The 14,550-nt window shown below is 35.6% G+C and overlaps 1 protein-coding gene across 4 annotated transcripts in view; it reads right to left on the bottom strand.

The window, feature by feature from the left end:
* The window catches only part of ATRNL1 (attractin like 1), a 435,696-nt gene that overhangs the window by 192,736 nt on the left and 228,410 nt on the right, over positions 1 to 14,550 (bottom strand). For all 4 annotated transcript variants that reach the window (XM_038140021.1, XM_038140022.1, XM_038140023.1 and 1 more), the window contains exon 26: positions 11,678 to 11,756. In XM_038140021.1, coding sequence (XP_037995949.1) covers positions 11,678 to 11,756 — 79 coding nt within the window. The remainder of the gene's footprint in view (positions 1 to 11,677; positions 11,757 to 14,550) is intronic.

Raw genomic sequence — 14,550 nt, 5'->3', positions numbered from 1 at the left:
TGTGGATATTTGGTGTTGCAATATCATATCATGCAGCCTTAGTCCAAGAGAAATCCTGGCTCCCTCATCCCTGGAAGGCTCAAGGCCGGGTTGGACAGGGCCTGCAGCACCCTGCTCCAGTGGAAGTTGTCCCTGCCCATGGCAGCAGGAGTTGAACAAGATGATCTTTAGAGATCTCTCCCAGCCCAACCCATTCTGTGATTCTATAGCATATAAAAGGCTCCTGGTATGTACAAAATACTCTGACCTAAGTGGGATTTTAAAACACAAGATCATAAGGTTAAAAGAGACATACAGAGACTGCCAAGGGACTCCCCACCACCCTACAAAGGCATATCCAGGTCTTCTAATTTCTTTCCTGTATTTGCCCATCCCACTCCTAAAGGCTTACACTGACAAAGTGCCTGCAATGTCAGAGATTGTCTATTGCAGAACTACACTACTAATATCATTACAATTTATTAATTTTCATCGTATCACCTGAATGTTCTTTGCTCAACATGGGCACTTTGTTTCTCATCCTTTCTACAACAGACTCAGATAAATGCATTATTCCATTCCCCAGCTTCAAGGCTTTTATCACACCTCTCCATGACCTTTTATGCTACGCAACTATAAACAGACACACTTTCCCACTTCTCTCCTCTGAACATTTCCAAATGTTCCACAGACTTTTTGAACTGCTGTGTCTAAGCTGTCCATGATGTCTAATTAAGGCCAAATTCAGTAAAGGACAAGAACTAGACGCCTCAGAGTTACATATGCAAGCCAGAAATATATTCCTTTTTTTGTAACTAGATTGCTGTTGACTTATATTCAGCTTGTGAACCTTTCTAAGCCATTGATCAGCTCTGAAGAATTGTAGCAGAGTCAGCTTTTTCTTCGTGCTGTTTCTGTGAAGATGATTATTTCTACCAGATTATTTCTAAAACTTGCTTTCACCAGTATGGGTATTGCTTCCAATTTCTAAAGGTTGTTTTGAAGCCTGATCCTGCTTGCAACACACTCCTGACCCAGCTCCTCGTATGCAAATTGATTAGATGTAATCTCTAATTGCATGATTTGGGTCATTATAAAACACTGATGAGTTCTGCAGCTAGGACAAAGCTTTGAAGGGGCTAATGCAGATAACTACAGTCCACACATAGTTAATCCCTCACTTCACTGATAAGAAACATCTGATTATGGGGTTTTGACCAGTTTTGCACCTACTCCACAGCTATGTAATCATGACAATGCTTCCTTGCCTTCCCTGTTAAAGTATCCTGGGATGGACTTTTCATAGTCTTTATAATGACCAACTGTACAAGCACCAGATGCTTTTTCCTCCATTCAAAAGGACATTCATCCTACCTTGGAAGAAAAGCATACTCTGTTCGTGATTTGGTTAATGAAGAAAACATCCAGGCTTTTAATATTTTTTTTTCATAGATGCTTACAAACAGCTTAGCTTTTATTGACGGATGTTTCTGGGAACTCAGTGACTAATTCTCTGGCTCCTCTTTTCCTCCCTTTCCACTGAGATGATTTATGTCCATCGTTTTCTGTAAGCTGACAGCACACTGGATGCTCTAATCAGAGGTGGACATTTTGTGCATGGGTGATTTAGTCATTAACAACATTAACAACGTGGACTTGCTTTCCATGTGAATGTGGAAAGGGACAAGTTCATTATATTATACTTAATAATATACATTATATTATATTTAATATACATAATTTATATATTATATTATACTGAATATTATTATTCACTATTAAGGTATTAAGTAAAACCTGGTGTGCCTGATACTTGCATGTGGGTCATACATGCAGGGATACAGTATTTTTCTAACATGCATGTTCCCACTCTTCTGGAAATACTATTCCTTAACTTTGTGAAGACAAAAAATTATTATGGTAGGCAAAAAGCAGTGTAGGATCAGTATTGTGCATCATTAACTTATTCAGAAAGCATAAAACCCTAAGAAATGGGTGATTGATTTTAATTAAGATGAAAATCAAACACATACAAGATATTTCATACTTTCATAATGCATTTTAGCAAATATTGAAATATGTATGAAATATAACACATTAAAGTAACAGACTGTATTTCACATGTTTGTATCTCTTCACCCAGAAAAAAACAGGAGAAAAATTTAGTGTCCATTTCCCTCCTTTATCCCGCCTAAATGAACAGAAACCTAAATAAGTTGCCTAGGGACAAAGGGTCATTACAGAATAAAACAAAACAGTCACCAAAGTCCCCCAAATAATACCAACAGAATCTTTATTGAAAACTGTATCACCGCTACCTGTACAACTGTTTGTGTGGCACAGGTGAGGAGCTGATGGCCCAGGCAGTGAAGGCATTGGCAAAAAGGCACCCACAACACCAGAAAGGAAAGAACTGACTTCCTAAGCCAAATTTCTCCAACTGGGAAATTGTATTTCCCTGCCTCCCCCTTAGTACTTCTGACCATGGCTGCACAAATATAAAAGGCTAAGAAGCTACAGCTATTTAAGTCTATGATGTCTTAATTAACTGGGATTTTCAAAATGTATGCGAAGCAGAAAAAAAAAACACAACAAGCTCAAAGCTACAGGATTCATTGTGGTTTCAGTTTTGCTAATTGCATGTGGGTCAATTGACTGCCAAAGCAGTCTGGGCTAATTTACTGATGTCACAATTTAACTGCCATGGTGCACTCAATCCAATGAATCCCAAAAATATCAAATGATATTCTGTTTTCAAAATTTACTTGTGTAAAAATTGAATGGATAAAAATAATCATCTGTTCAAATATTCATATTCCCTATATTACTTTTGCTACTATAGGAGCATACTAAAATAACATTACATTAATTTTAATTAAGTTTTGCATTTCAAAGCATTTTTTCCACACATAGTATGTTTTTATGCGACTTCTGTCAATACTCAAAGATAAAAGGAAAGCCAAAGGTTATATGTTAATTATTAATTATCTGTTGAAAATAATGTAATGAGCTTGGTTTATATCAGGTCACACTAACTCACAACTATTGTTTGTGAACTGCTGGAGCAATTAAAAATACAGCTCCAGGAAGGATAAACATTGCGTTGTTAGATCCTTGAAAAAGAATAACTACTCTACCTTTTTGTAGGCTCTGTCATATACCCATGGGTTATTTTAAAAGTACTATTTGATTGTGTGTTTTTTGGGGTTTTTGGGTTTTGGGGGTTTTTTTTGGTTTTGGATTTATTGTCGGGGTGGAGAGAGTGTTGCTGGCTTTTTTTTTCCCAACCTAACCTATCACAGGTGTTGACAGGCTCCTCCAGGAATAAGTATACCATGCAAATCCTGTCACCATGACCCTGCTATTATTTTGCCTTCTATCCAGAGAAGGGGAAGAAGCCTTGAAGGTGCCCAGATGAACTGCACAGCCACTGTTTGCTCAAGAGGGATGACCCCAAGGAATGTTTGTGTGTACAAACATCTACAGAGACCCCATGGAATTTGTTGATAGCAACAACACTGACATTCACAGCAGTGAACACACTCTGCTGACAGAGTAAGCCAATTAATAGTGCAGGCACTGAAAAAAAATCAGCTGGTGAACTTATTTAATTTCCAGCTGCATTGATCTTTGCATCTGCTTTGCATTGATTATTAAAGCTCTAACTTTAGCAGGGGGTCATCCACATAGGAGAAACTTCAGTGCCTTCAAAATGTTTTTGAAGGAAGAAACAATTAGTCTGTATATTATCAACACTAACTTTAAGAGATAAAAAGGTGGATGTGCTCATTTTGGAAGGCAGCTACTATCCATACTGGGTAAAGTGAGATGCAAACACTTTGGAAGAGATTCAGGAATGATATGAATCCCACCTTACTGCTACTCAATTGCACACATACGAAAATGTACCTAAAAATCAGCTCTGAAAAAAAAAATCAAACATTTGCAAGGGAATGGATGTTTGTAGAAGCAGTAGCAAATGTTCCATAAACTACAAGCAATAAAAGTTATTGTTGGCATGATTTAATGTAATTTTTAGAATACATGGCTAGCATTCAACTGCAAATAAACAAAAACCAAAACTTTAGGTAGAAAGGAAGAACAGAGTTAACAGAGAGGAACTATGTTTTCCAAGCTTGGACTTTGAGTTATTTCGCTGCTCTTTGGAGGAAGGACAGTTCAGACTGAGTTTCTTTTATGCTTCTCCCATTGCAGGGGACTCACCTAGGCCAAAGCTGCCTACCCAGTGCAACTGAAATTTCTGGAAACTCTGAGAAAAGCAATGGAGTACCTACAGAGGAGTATTTGCATTTTTGTCTTGAAGACCTCTTACTGTAAATTATCAAACCTTTTCATTCTCTCTTCGTATCAGTTCCTGCAACACTTCTGTTGTTTGCAGCTAAATTCACTCTTTTCTCACACAGATTTGAGAAACTGAAGGTTTGTTTGTGTTTTAATAGGGGAAAAAATTGATGCTATGCTGCAAAGACAGAGGAAATACAAACATAAAGGAGAGTCTCACCACTTTGGGCCAATTTTCAACACCTGGTCTTTGTTTTTTTGTTAGGAGACAGAAATGAATCATCTATTTTGGTGCAATCCTCTTTATTTACAAAGAACACATCCACCATCCTCATTCGTTTAGCACTGTGGAAACCAATTCAAATTACATTTCTTGTCATAAATTCTAAAGGAGTTATCTGGCTTCTTCCCAGGATCCCACTAAGGACTGCCCTTCTCATTGTCTGCTGCTTTTTGCTGACAGCTAGTTCGCTAAAAATTCTGCTAATGCTCTTATGTTTACAACCAGCCCCATGGAAAACTCTCAGACCGTGTAGCTCAAGGCACTGTCGGGTTCTGCCAAGTGGCCACTTGCCTCAGGCAGTCTTTTTCATTTGGTCCAGTTCCCTCTCTCCTTAAAATAACCTTAATTTTACCTTCCTGTTGGCTTGAAAACTTACCCCAGTACACTTGCAAGAGTTAACCAGAGAGTAAGACTTAATATCACCATTATAAAATTAGCATTATCTCCAGAAGCATTTTATATTCATATTTAGAAAGCTCAACTTTGATAATAAATTCTACTGAACAGAATATCACAACTATTAATTTTAAAGTACTGTTATCAGCAGTAAAAACTACATCCAAGCTTCCTTTCTATGCATATCCCAGGAACCACATATAATGAAACTAATTTATTTTGATTATTGCCTTTTGGGAATCTTCAGGCTAACTCCACTACACAAATGTAAGAAGGAACTTTGGTTATTATGTTAAGAAAAGTGAACAATTTTCTTCTCCGGGTCATAAGTACATATAATAAAACACCTACTTAGTTTCTTTCCCTGACTTGATTTTTTTTTATTAAAGAACTCACATTTTCATTTTAAAATCTGTTGTTGTCTATTATCTTCTTTACCTTCTGAAATTTTGTGGAATAAAGAAACAGATCTGTTAGCAAGCTCTCACAAATACTTTGTAACAGCTTTGCTTAATTTACTCCCCAAGAGAAATGTTTACAATATAATATTGAGTCTGTCACTGGCACCATTTAACACTTCTCTTTAAAGAGAACAAGCATGTTGTGAGCATTACTAATATAAGTATTAATCAGATGCTTACTTCTATGAAATGACAGTATTATAAATACAACCTCGATTTTACAAAATGAAAGCCAAGTGAAGAATAACTCTCAGTATGGGAGATTTGACTCAATGGGTTATTTGTATTGTTAACAAGAAGTCAGGTCCCCACAAGTCTCAGAGTATAAAGAGTGAACAGTGTGAAAACTGGGCAGGATAAATTGTCATTTGGAAGCGCCTTTTATACTGACTGCAGAGGGAGTCCTGAGACAAGATCTAGTGTCAGCTACCCAAGCATATTGCTTGAAAGGTTCATTCAGAGAGGAACCTAAATTTTAGGTTGGAGAGAATGCAGAAAACATCAACCTGAAATAAATGTCCCAGTTATCCTCAGTAAAACCAGATTCAGAGTTTAAATAAGCAGTCATAGCTCTATTGATTTCAGAGGAGCCTGAGCAATATAACAAGTTGAGATTCTGGTCCTATGAATAGCTCCTTTGACTTCAGCAGGATTACTCACACAGCCTATGAGTAACTACATACAGATGTGTAAGATATTTGCTAAGCAACAGACAAGAAGATAGCAAAAAAGAAAAATTATCTGTGAGCTTAACAACTTCTAAACATAAACTCTATAATCCTGCAGACCCCTACACACACGAATGCTATTACACACTGGGGTACATTAATTATGCATGTCAATATTTTTTGGTTTCCTTACATCTGCTGTTGTTGGTTCCTTGCTCACCCTGAAACACAAAGTATTGCTTTTGTTCCTTCAAAAGCTGTTGTTCAAGAATACACCATATTCTCTGTGGTTTAGTATTGCTAAAGTAAATGTGTTGCATCCCATAAGCAATATCATATACACCAAAAGCCATTACTGTCTTTTCTAAAAGAAATACTTTAAAGTATTGTCATTTGAATAGAAAGCAAAAAAGCTCGAGCTGAAACGCTCATATTCTCCACATTCATTAGTGCTATTGACATAACTGAACTTCTTTGTTCTTATTAGAGTTACCATAGAAATGAGCCTAAAGCTATTGCATGAATTGTTACTGCTATTAAGAAGTAGTCTACTTCAGTTTCATTTGTCTATTTGTAAAAATTTTTGAATATTTAAGAGAATAAAACCACCTTGGTAACAAAATCAAGGCAGAAAGATGGCAGGCTTTTTAAACAAACATAAGCACATTTAATAAACAGAAGCAATAACTTGAGTGGCACCCACACACTGTATGAAGCAAGCATTTTCTACAATTCCATGGTTTTATGTTTGTATATGCTATTCTTTAAGACAGGCAAATGGTGCACAGCTGACTGTATAATGAGATGCTATACATAAATGATATTAACCTTTAAAGTTAGGCAAGCACTTTACACACACAATCCATGCTTTCAAGCATTTTTTACCTAAAAGTGCAATCATGCATTACTTCCTCATTGGTCAAGAGCTTTATAGTGCATTGCATGAGGAAATGAGAATCTAAGTAATCTTTAAATATGTGCACTGTCTTTCTGGTGTGTAATTAAAATAATATATTAAAAAGCGATTTACATAAAAAAGTACAAATCTATTTTAACTAATTGACTGATCCAATATACACACATGCATATTTCAGACTAGATATAGGGAATAAATTTTTACTTTCAGGTTGGTGAAACCTCCATGTCTGGGAACATTCAAGTTCAAGCTGGATGAGGCTCTGAGCAGCCTGTTCTGGTTGCTCATTGCAGGAGGGTGGGACTGGATGACCTTTAAAGGTCCTTCCCAGCTCAAACAATTCTATGTTTCTATGATTCTAGATAACAACACATGACACATTGGCACATGTCTTTTGTGTGTCTGAGTGAAGGGAAGAAGGCACTTCATGTACATCAGTGATTACAGGCTTTTGGATTAAAAGTAACAATTTTTTAAAACACCTGAGGTGACCAAGAGTACAAAAGATGCACAAAAGGAAATCTGAGCAGCAACTGGTTTACCTTAGGAAGGGCAAATACTTTACTAAAATAACTCAGCCAGAAGCTTTGTGGTTTATAATCCCATTTGTGTGAGTTTGTTAGTGACCTCAGTGTATTCTTGTCAGCAAAAAGAAAAGTTCAACGCGCTATTAAAAAGAAATCATTTGGATGCAGATGCTATCAGCAGTGTGATGCCTTTCAATCAGAAGTTCATGAGACAAAACCTTTGAGCCACTACAAATCTAGCAGGCAACCTATCAAGTTTTCAGTAAAATGATCTATGAACAGATTGTCTTGTACCTATTCTGAGCAGAAGACTAAATGAATATTTTAGATATGAAACATGCAGAGAAAACAAATAATATTCTCTTCATATATCTTATTTGGCAAATCTGGGTGATAGATCTTTTCTTGTATAAAGGAGGAAAACAATCAGATTGGAGCTTCATGGATGGGCTCTTGTGTAAATTTAGGGTACAAAATGCAAGAGGCCCAACAAATCATTTGGAAAAAAATGACAGCTTTTGGTTTTTCATCCAGTGAACTGAAAAGTCAAATTTTACTGAGAAAGGTGTGAGTAGAAAGATTTGTGAGCCTTTGGAGTAAAAAGAAGGATGAGGGATTAAAACTGAGACTACCTATCTGATCTTTTAACATAGTGAAGGACTCTTCTAAAAATGCTTTGCTTTTCCTAAACCTTGCAATATTTAGGAACTCCTTTATTTGATATGGAAGTATAACTTTCCCTTTTTCTAATCCTGCATCAATTTCCATACTTACCAGTAAATATTATCTTGCTCTGTCATGAATGTTCCAAATTCCTCCTGTTTTGTTTTGTTTTCTTGGTACTTTGATGGTTTTTTTTATCAAGACTTTTGGGGTTTTTTTATCAAGATACTGCTATGAGACTTATGCTTTGGAAATCATCTCATGGTATTCTATATTATTCTTTTCAAGGAACAAGCTCCCTGAAATGAGCAATATTCCACTATCTTACTTCAGCCCTTCTTAAAAACCTTTTTTAAAATGTCACAAATCCATGGGAGGGATGGGTGGTGGAAGGTGTCAAGGGATGCCAGGCAGGAGGCTGTTCATGTTCCACTGCTCAAAGTTTCACTGATCTTTTTGGAACTATAAAATAAAAGAATGATACTTTCCATTTTCCCTTAGAATGTGAATAACTTTGATGGTATAAGGTAAGACAGTGTCTGCTGTCCCTTGCCCTTTTAGAAGGCAGGAGAGAAGAAGAGAAGCTCATCCAGGAGTTAAAGTATAAATATAGAGTTCAAAAACCTGAGATAAAATATATCTTAAGAGACAGCAATTTAGGTAAGAAAAAAAAAGTGAACTAAAATTTTGTTATGAGCAAAAAAAATATTAATATATCTCAAGTTCTTAATTTAGGGAAAAATTATTTCAATTAAATAAACTTAAAGACCAAGAGATTTGGGCAAAGGAAGCTAAATTCAGTGTAGACAAACCTCATTTAAAGTATTTTGGAGACACTTACTTAGCCATTTTCATATATATACCATGTAACAGTTTCTTACCTGTACCTATGATAGAACCTAAATTTAAACTGCTCAGCAAGATATGGGCAGTGCTCTGAGCAGTGCAAAGCAAGTATTTGCTGAACGAGCAATGAATTAGGAAATAAACTGGAGGGAAAATTTCTAAAATTAGTGGGATAACTGAGACATTCCCTCTTCACAATGCAAACAACCTGCTCCTGCTTTGTACTGGATTGAAGCCATGCTACGTTCAATTTGGAATCAATAACGTTCCAATTTAGCCAAGCATTGAAGTCAGAGGGCAAAACAGGACAAGGATCAGAATTTTCAGCTACACATAGGGCTCTACAAATCTTAAAAAAAAAATTATTGGCTTACCTCAAGACCCTGATAAAATGCATTACTACAATATGACAAGAACTGGATGGTAATGTCCCTCCTCATTCAAGGGAAAGAAAATCGGGAGGAACAATACAAGGTTGCACAGCTTTTAACAGCAAGCTTTTCTGTATTTGTTTGTGTTCTTGTTTTTTTCTATTACTGTAGTTCGGGTCCATATTGAAGGTAATATCTAAAGAGTCAAACATTTCTGTCTTTAAAGAATGATGAAAGAGATGAAAAGCTCATCTGCCAAATGGGCTCTAAAGCAGATACTTCAGAAATATTTTCAACAGTAGATTGTCTCTGTGTGCTATTCATACAATTTATTGCAACACTTAATTGCAAAATCTTATATGTTACATATAAAAAGAAGTTTTCTACCTAGATTAAAGGAAACAATTGCACGGAATGTAATCAAAAACTTGTATTTGATGGGAACTGCAGCTGGTGTCCAAAAGCAGATTGAAAATAAAAGAGATTTCTTTCAGCATTTACAATTCATAATGCTACCAAACTCTGGTTACAAGAGAAAACCAAGTTTCTCTCGTTATACTCAAGGAAAGCCAAGATTCAGAACCAACCATGAAGCTTTGAGTTCTAATCCAATTGCCAAGTACATCCTTCTCTTTTGCTCTTCTGAAGAAGCTGATTGATGTTTATGTTGCATTTATCAAACAGCTTATTTTAGCTTTCACAACAGTGTTAGAACTACTTTTAAAGATATTAGGAAAATAAAGATTGGAAAACTTGAGAAAGTTTTTGTACAAAAATGTTTTCATTATCAAATGATGCCTAAAGACCACATTAAAAATATTATATTTCAAAAATCTAGGAGAGCAATCACAGAACACAGAGCAGACCCTCTACATCTGGAAAGGGGTACATTCATACCTGTTCTTAAGAACATCAACAAGTCAACTTCATTAACATCTGGAATTAAATCAATGAACAACTACATTCTATCACAACACAGTTTTGCACAGAACTATCAAAGTTCTGTGCAAATTTAAGTGAAATTATATTAAGTTGAATAACGTAGTTTACAGTAACTTTCATCTATATTTTGCAAGTAATAAGAAATAGATGAGAATTTGCCCTCAGAAAATTTTTAATAATGTTCATATGAATAAAAAAAAGTATCAAAAGGAAACAAGTACCAATAACATACATTTTCCTTTGTAGCACCACTTGCAGCTAAACCTTGGCATTAGTACATTATAATTTCAGTGAAGGAAAATTATAAGTGCTAGTTACCTGGCACTTTTAAGGCATATATTAATTCACTGTAGATCTACAGTAAAAAAGTTAAACATTCCTAGTGCCAGTATACTAAGAAAAAATCATTAAGTAGACCAAAGCTTGTCTTTAAAATAAACCCTCAAGATTATAGTACATTAAGCAAGTGCTCTTTCCAAAAATCATCAAGATTAGAAGCTTAAGAAGAGAAAGCATCCCTATCTACAAATTTTATATCTCATTCATGAGAACAAAATGAAATATCACAACTATCAGTACACAATCATATACATGTAGTAGCATAAAGTTTAACCTCATTTAAGTGTAATAAATTGTTAAGCAGGTAAGAACAAAGATTTGGCCCAGATTTTTCAACACAGCTGTAAGAATTTAGACCACAAAAGAATAAGGTGATTCTATGTATGAATATTGACTGAAGATTTTAATTGTGCCACAGATTTAATGATGAAACTACCGATTCTAATAGAGAATTTTGCTCCTTTGAGGGGAGGTTCAGGTTGGATATTAGGAAACGTTTATTTACAGAGAAGGTGGTCAAACACTGGAACAGACTTCCTAGCAAGAGGTCAGTGCCCCAAGCTCACCAGTGTATAAGAAATTATTATTTATTTGGACAATACTCTTAATAATATGGTTTAACCTTTGGTCAGCCCTGAAGTGGTCAGGCTGAATAATTCTTTGCAGGACCCTTTCAACTGAAATATTCTGTTCAATTCTATTCTAAATATTCTAAATATGCCACCATACGGAAATTTTACCTTTCTGCAGCCTAGTGCTGTAATTCCTTTAATTTTTGACAGGAGAAAGAAATAATTTTTACTTCTTCAGCATAAAAAAGTCAAGGGTATAAATGACTGTATTTTATTTTTGCAGTGCTATTTTTTTTTTTTTGCAGTGCTAATTATTTAAATAAAGGAGAAAGGGAAGGAGTGACTGTTAATCAAAGTTCTCAACTGATTCTGAAAGATAAAGCTACCATAATAATCTTAAAGTTATCGATACCTCTCTCCGTCGAGAAGCCCAACAGGTTTGTTTGATTTTCCAAACGACAGCAGCTACCAGCAGTAAGGATAAGAAACAACTGCAATTACAAAAGAAAAAAAAAATAAGAATTGTAACTTGTGAAAAGCTCATGTTTTTAGGGTATCAAAGGTAACAAAAAGGCATTCTAGCATGGAAAAATAAACCCCAAAAACTGGGGGAAACTGAACTCTACCAGAATTACAAAGAGGCAACCATCCATGTTCAAAGTCAAAAGCAAATGCACATCACATGCTCTGGTTTTCTCCTGGAAATGTTTCCATTAGAATGGGATAAGCTCCAGTACAACCCTCCACATACCCACAACAGTCTCAACAAATATGCACTGCATGTTCCACGTTGAGTAGATGGAAAAAGAGGATGAAGTATAGCAAAAAAAAATTATAGCAATTTATATTTCTTTCATTTTGTAAATTCTGAGTAATTTCCTGGGATGCAGGAAGGGTAACTACACAAGGAGTATAATTAGTTTGAGGAGCTGGGTTTGCACAGTGACAATAGACCTGTGTTATCTTATTGAGTATTTCCATGGGTAATTGCCCAGGGAAAACATCTCCAAGGACATCACCACATTACAGTTCAAAAGACACAAGAGAAGAAGGAAAAAAAAAAAAAAAAGAAAATTAAACAGAGCATACACCTTCTCTCTTGCTTCAGAATCTTTGTATTGTAACATTTAATCCATAAAGTATTTTAGTAGAAAGATCATTGAACTCAACCTCTTTTAGTGAGTTTCTGAATACTGACAAAAGGCTTCTACAGCTGGCACTAGTAATTACTCAGAAGACCTTTCAAATTTTTAGACAGTTTTTTTTTTAATATAAGTATCTGGATTTACTAATTGTGTGAAGAACTTTCACACCATGTTAGCTCTTCTACTGTACAAAGTGGTTTCAATTAATCTAACACTAACTACTGAATTAACAAGAAGACATCTACAAATCTTCTTTTCTGCCAAAGAGTTTCAAAACATATTCTTTAATACAAGATATAGCAAGATTTCTGGAAGTAGTATAGTTCAGAGGAGCACTGTGTATAAGCACAAAGTAACACCAATGTCTTCCTTTAAAAGCAGGTACAAGTGATCATAAATTTATATTTGGTTGTCTAGAGAAGAGCAGAACTAAAAAAACCCACTGACCACCAGAATAAATTCAGTTTTGCAGCAATATCTTTTAAGGTTTTAAAGTCAAGAAGGACTTATAAATAGTATTTCCCAGAAATGTTTCCCCTTCTCTGCACTGCACTGTCCAGCTGGTACCTGCAACAGATGCTTTAGCATCAGGGTACTGATGGGCTGCTAAAGGCTGGGATGCTGTGCATGAAGTAATGGAAGGCCAGCTTACTCTTCTCCTCCTCTACTGTCTTTCCAAAACCCACTAAATTAGGGAAACAACAGCAACTCTGTTTGCAGTTTTTAACTCAGTGCTCCTGGAATTTAGAAAAGGTTAATACATGCAAGGGAGCTGGTCACAAGAAACCAAGAGAGAGCCTTGCACTTTGTGACTGATTTATTATGACCAGGAAGAGAATACCTACCCTTAGAAAATTCTGTCCTTTACATTTATTAATTTCTTGAACAGCTCTCTTAACTTAGTAGAATAAAAAATACTCAGAATTCTGGCTGGAAGACTTCAGACAAATGGATTCTGTGCTCTGTACGTCAGTGGAGTGGGTAACACTGAATTTTCTTGTCATCAGTCAAAACATCAATTACTTACAAAGCTAAAATCAGAAATTAGTGTCTTAAAGATGCAGCCATAAAATACTATCAACCACTGGAAGTTACAGCATTGATAACGTGACTTTTGTATAATCTTTACTTGGCAAGTAAATATTCTATTTTTTTCTTTTTTTTTTTTTTTAAGGGGATGGTGTTTTAGGAGGTGAATCAAAATTCATGCTAAAGAATGAATGAAGAAGGAGATGGAAAATAGATTTTGTGAAATTAACCTAGTTCCAGCCTGTGGTGAGATAACATCCTTGCTTTATGTAGGGCAATAAAAATTAAAGCTGACTGCAAAGGATCTCACAATACAGACTGACTTGGCAATAAAATAAGAGAATGAAATTCAGTGACAATGAACTGAAGGCAATGTGCACAAGAAAAAAACAAACCACCACAACTAGCTACAAATACACAATGATAGGTTCTAAATTAGCAATTACCACTCAAGAGAATGATCTTGAAGTCATTGCAGATAGTTCTTTGAACAAATCAACTGAATGTTTAGTAGCAGTCAAAACAGAAAATAGGATGTTGAAAGAGATTAGAAAAGGAATAAAGAACAAACCAGAAAGCATTGGGATGTCAGTGCATAAATCTATAGCGTGCCTGTACCTTGAAGAAACCATCCTAAAAAAATCTAAGCTGAATGTAAAAGGTATAACAGAAAGCAGTCAGCTTGGCCAGGGAAATGAAATGATAGAGAAATAAGTTCTCTTTGGCTTTGAAACAATAGGAATTTGAAGGGAGCCATGATAAAGACATTAACATCACAGGCAGAAAAAGTAAAAAACCAGCAGGATGGATGTAGGTGGATGCTCTCCAGTCCCCCATTATACTTCTTATCTCCGCCTTGTGACAGAGATATAAAAACAGAAAGTGCAGTGCAAATTAAATGAATTAAAAATTGGCCATTGGGCAGATAAAAAAGAAACTGTCAGCAGGGGACCAACATCGGAAAAAGGAACTTCTAGATGGGTTACAAAGCTCCCATCAGATCCACTCAGTTTTGATGGGACAAATTTATCATAGCTGAGAGGTCTATGCATGACACAAAGACAAAAGTGGTTAATAATGGTTAGTGGCACAGAGGTTAAAGAGATTGTGC

The sequence above is a fragment of the Motacilla alba genome, chromosome 6 (genome assembly GCF_015832195.1).
Source record: "Motacilla alba alba isolate MOTALB_02 chromosome 6, Motacilla_alba_V1.0_pri, whole genome shotgun sequence".
Lineage (NCBI taxonomy): Eukaryota > Metazoa > Chordata > Aves > Passeriformes > Motacillidae > Motacilla > Motacilla alba.
The sequence above is the reverse complement of the archived record's forward strand: the minus strand, read 5'-3'. Positions and strand labels throughout refer to the sequence as shown.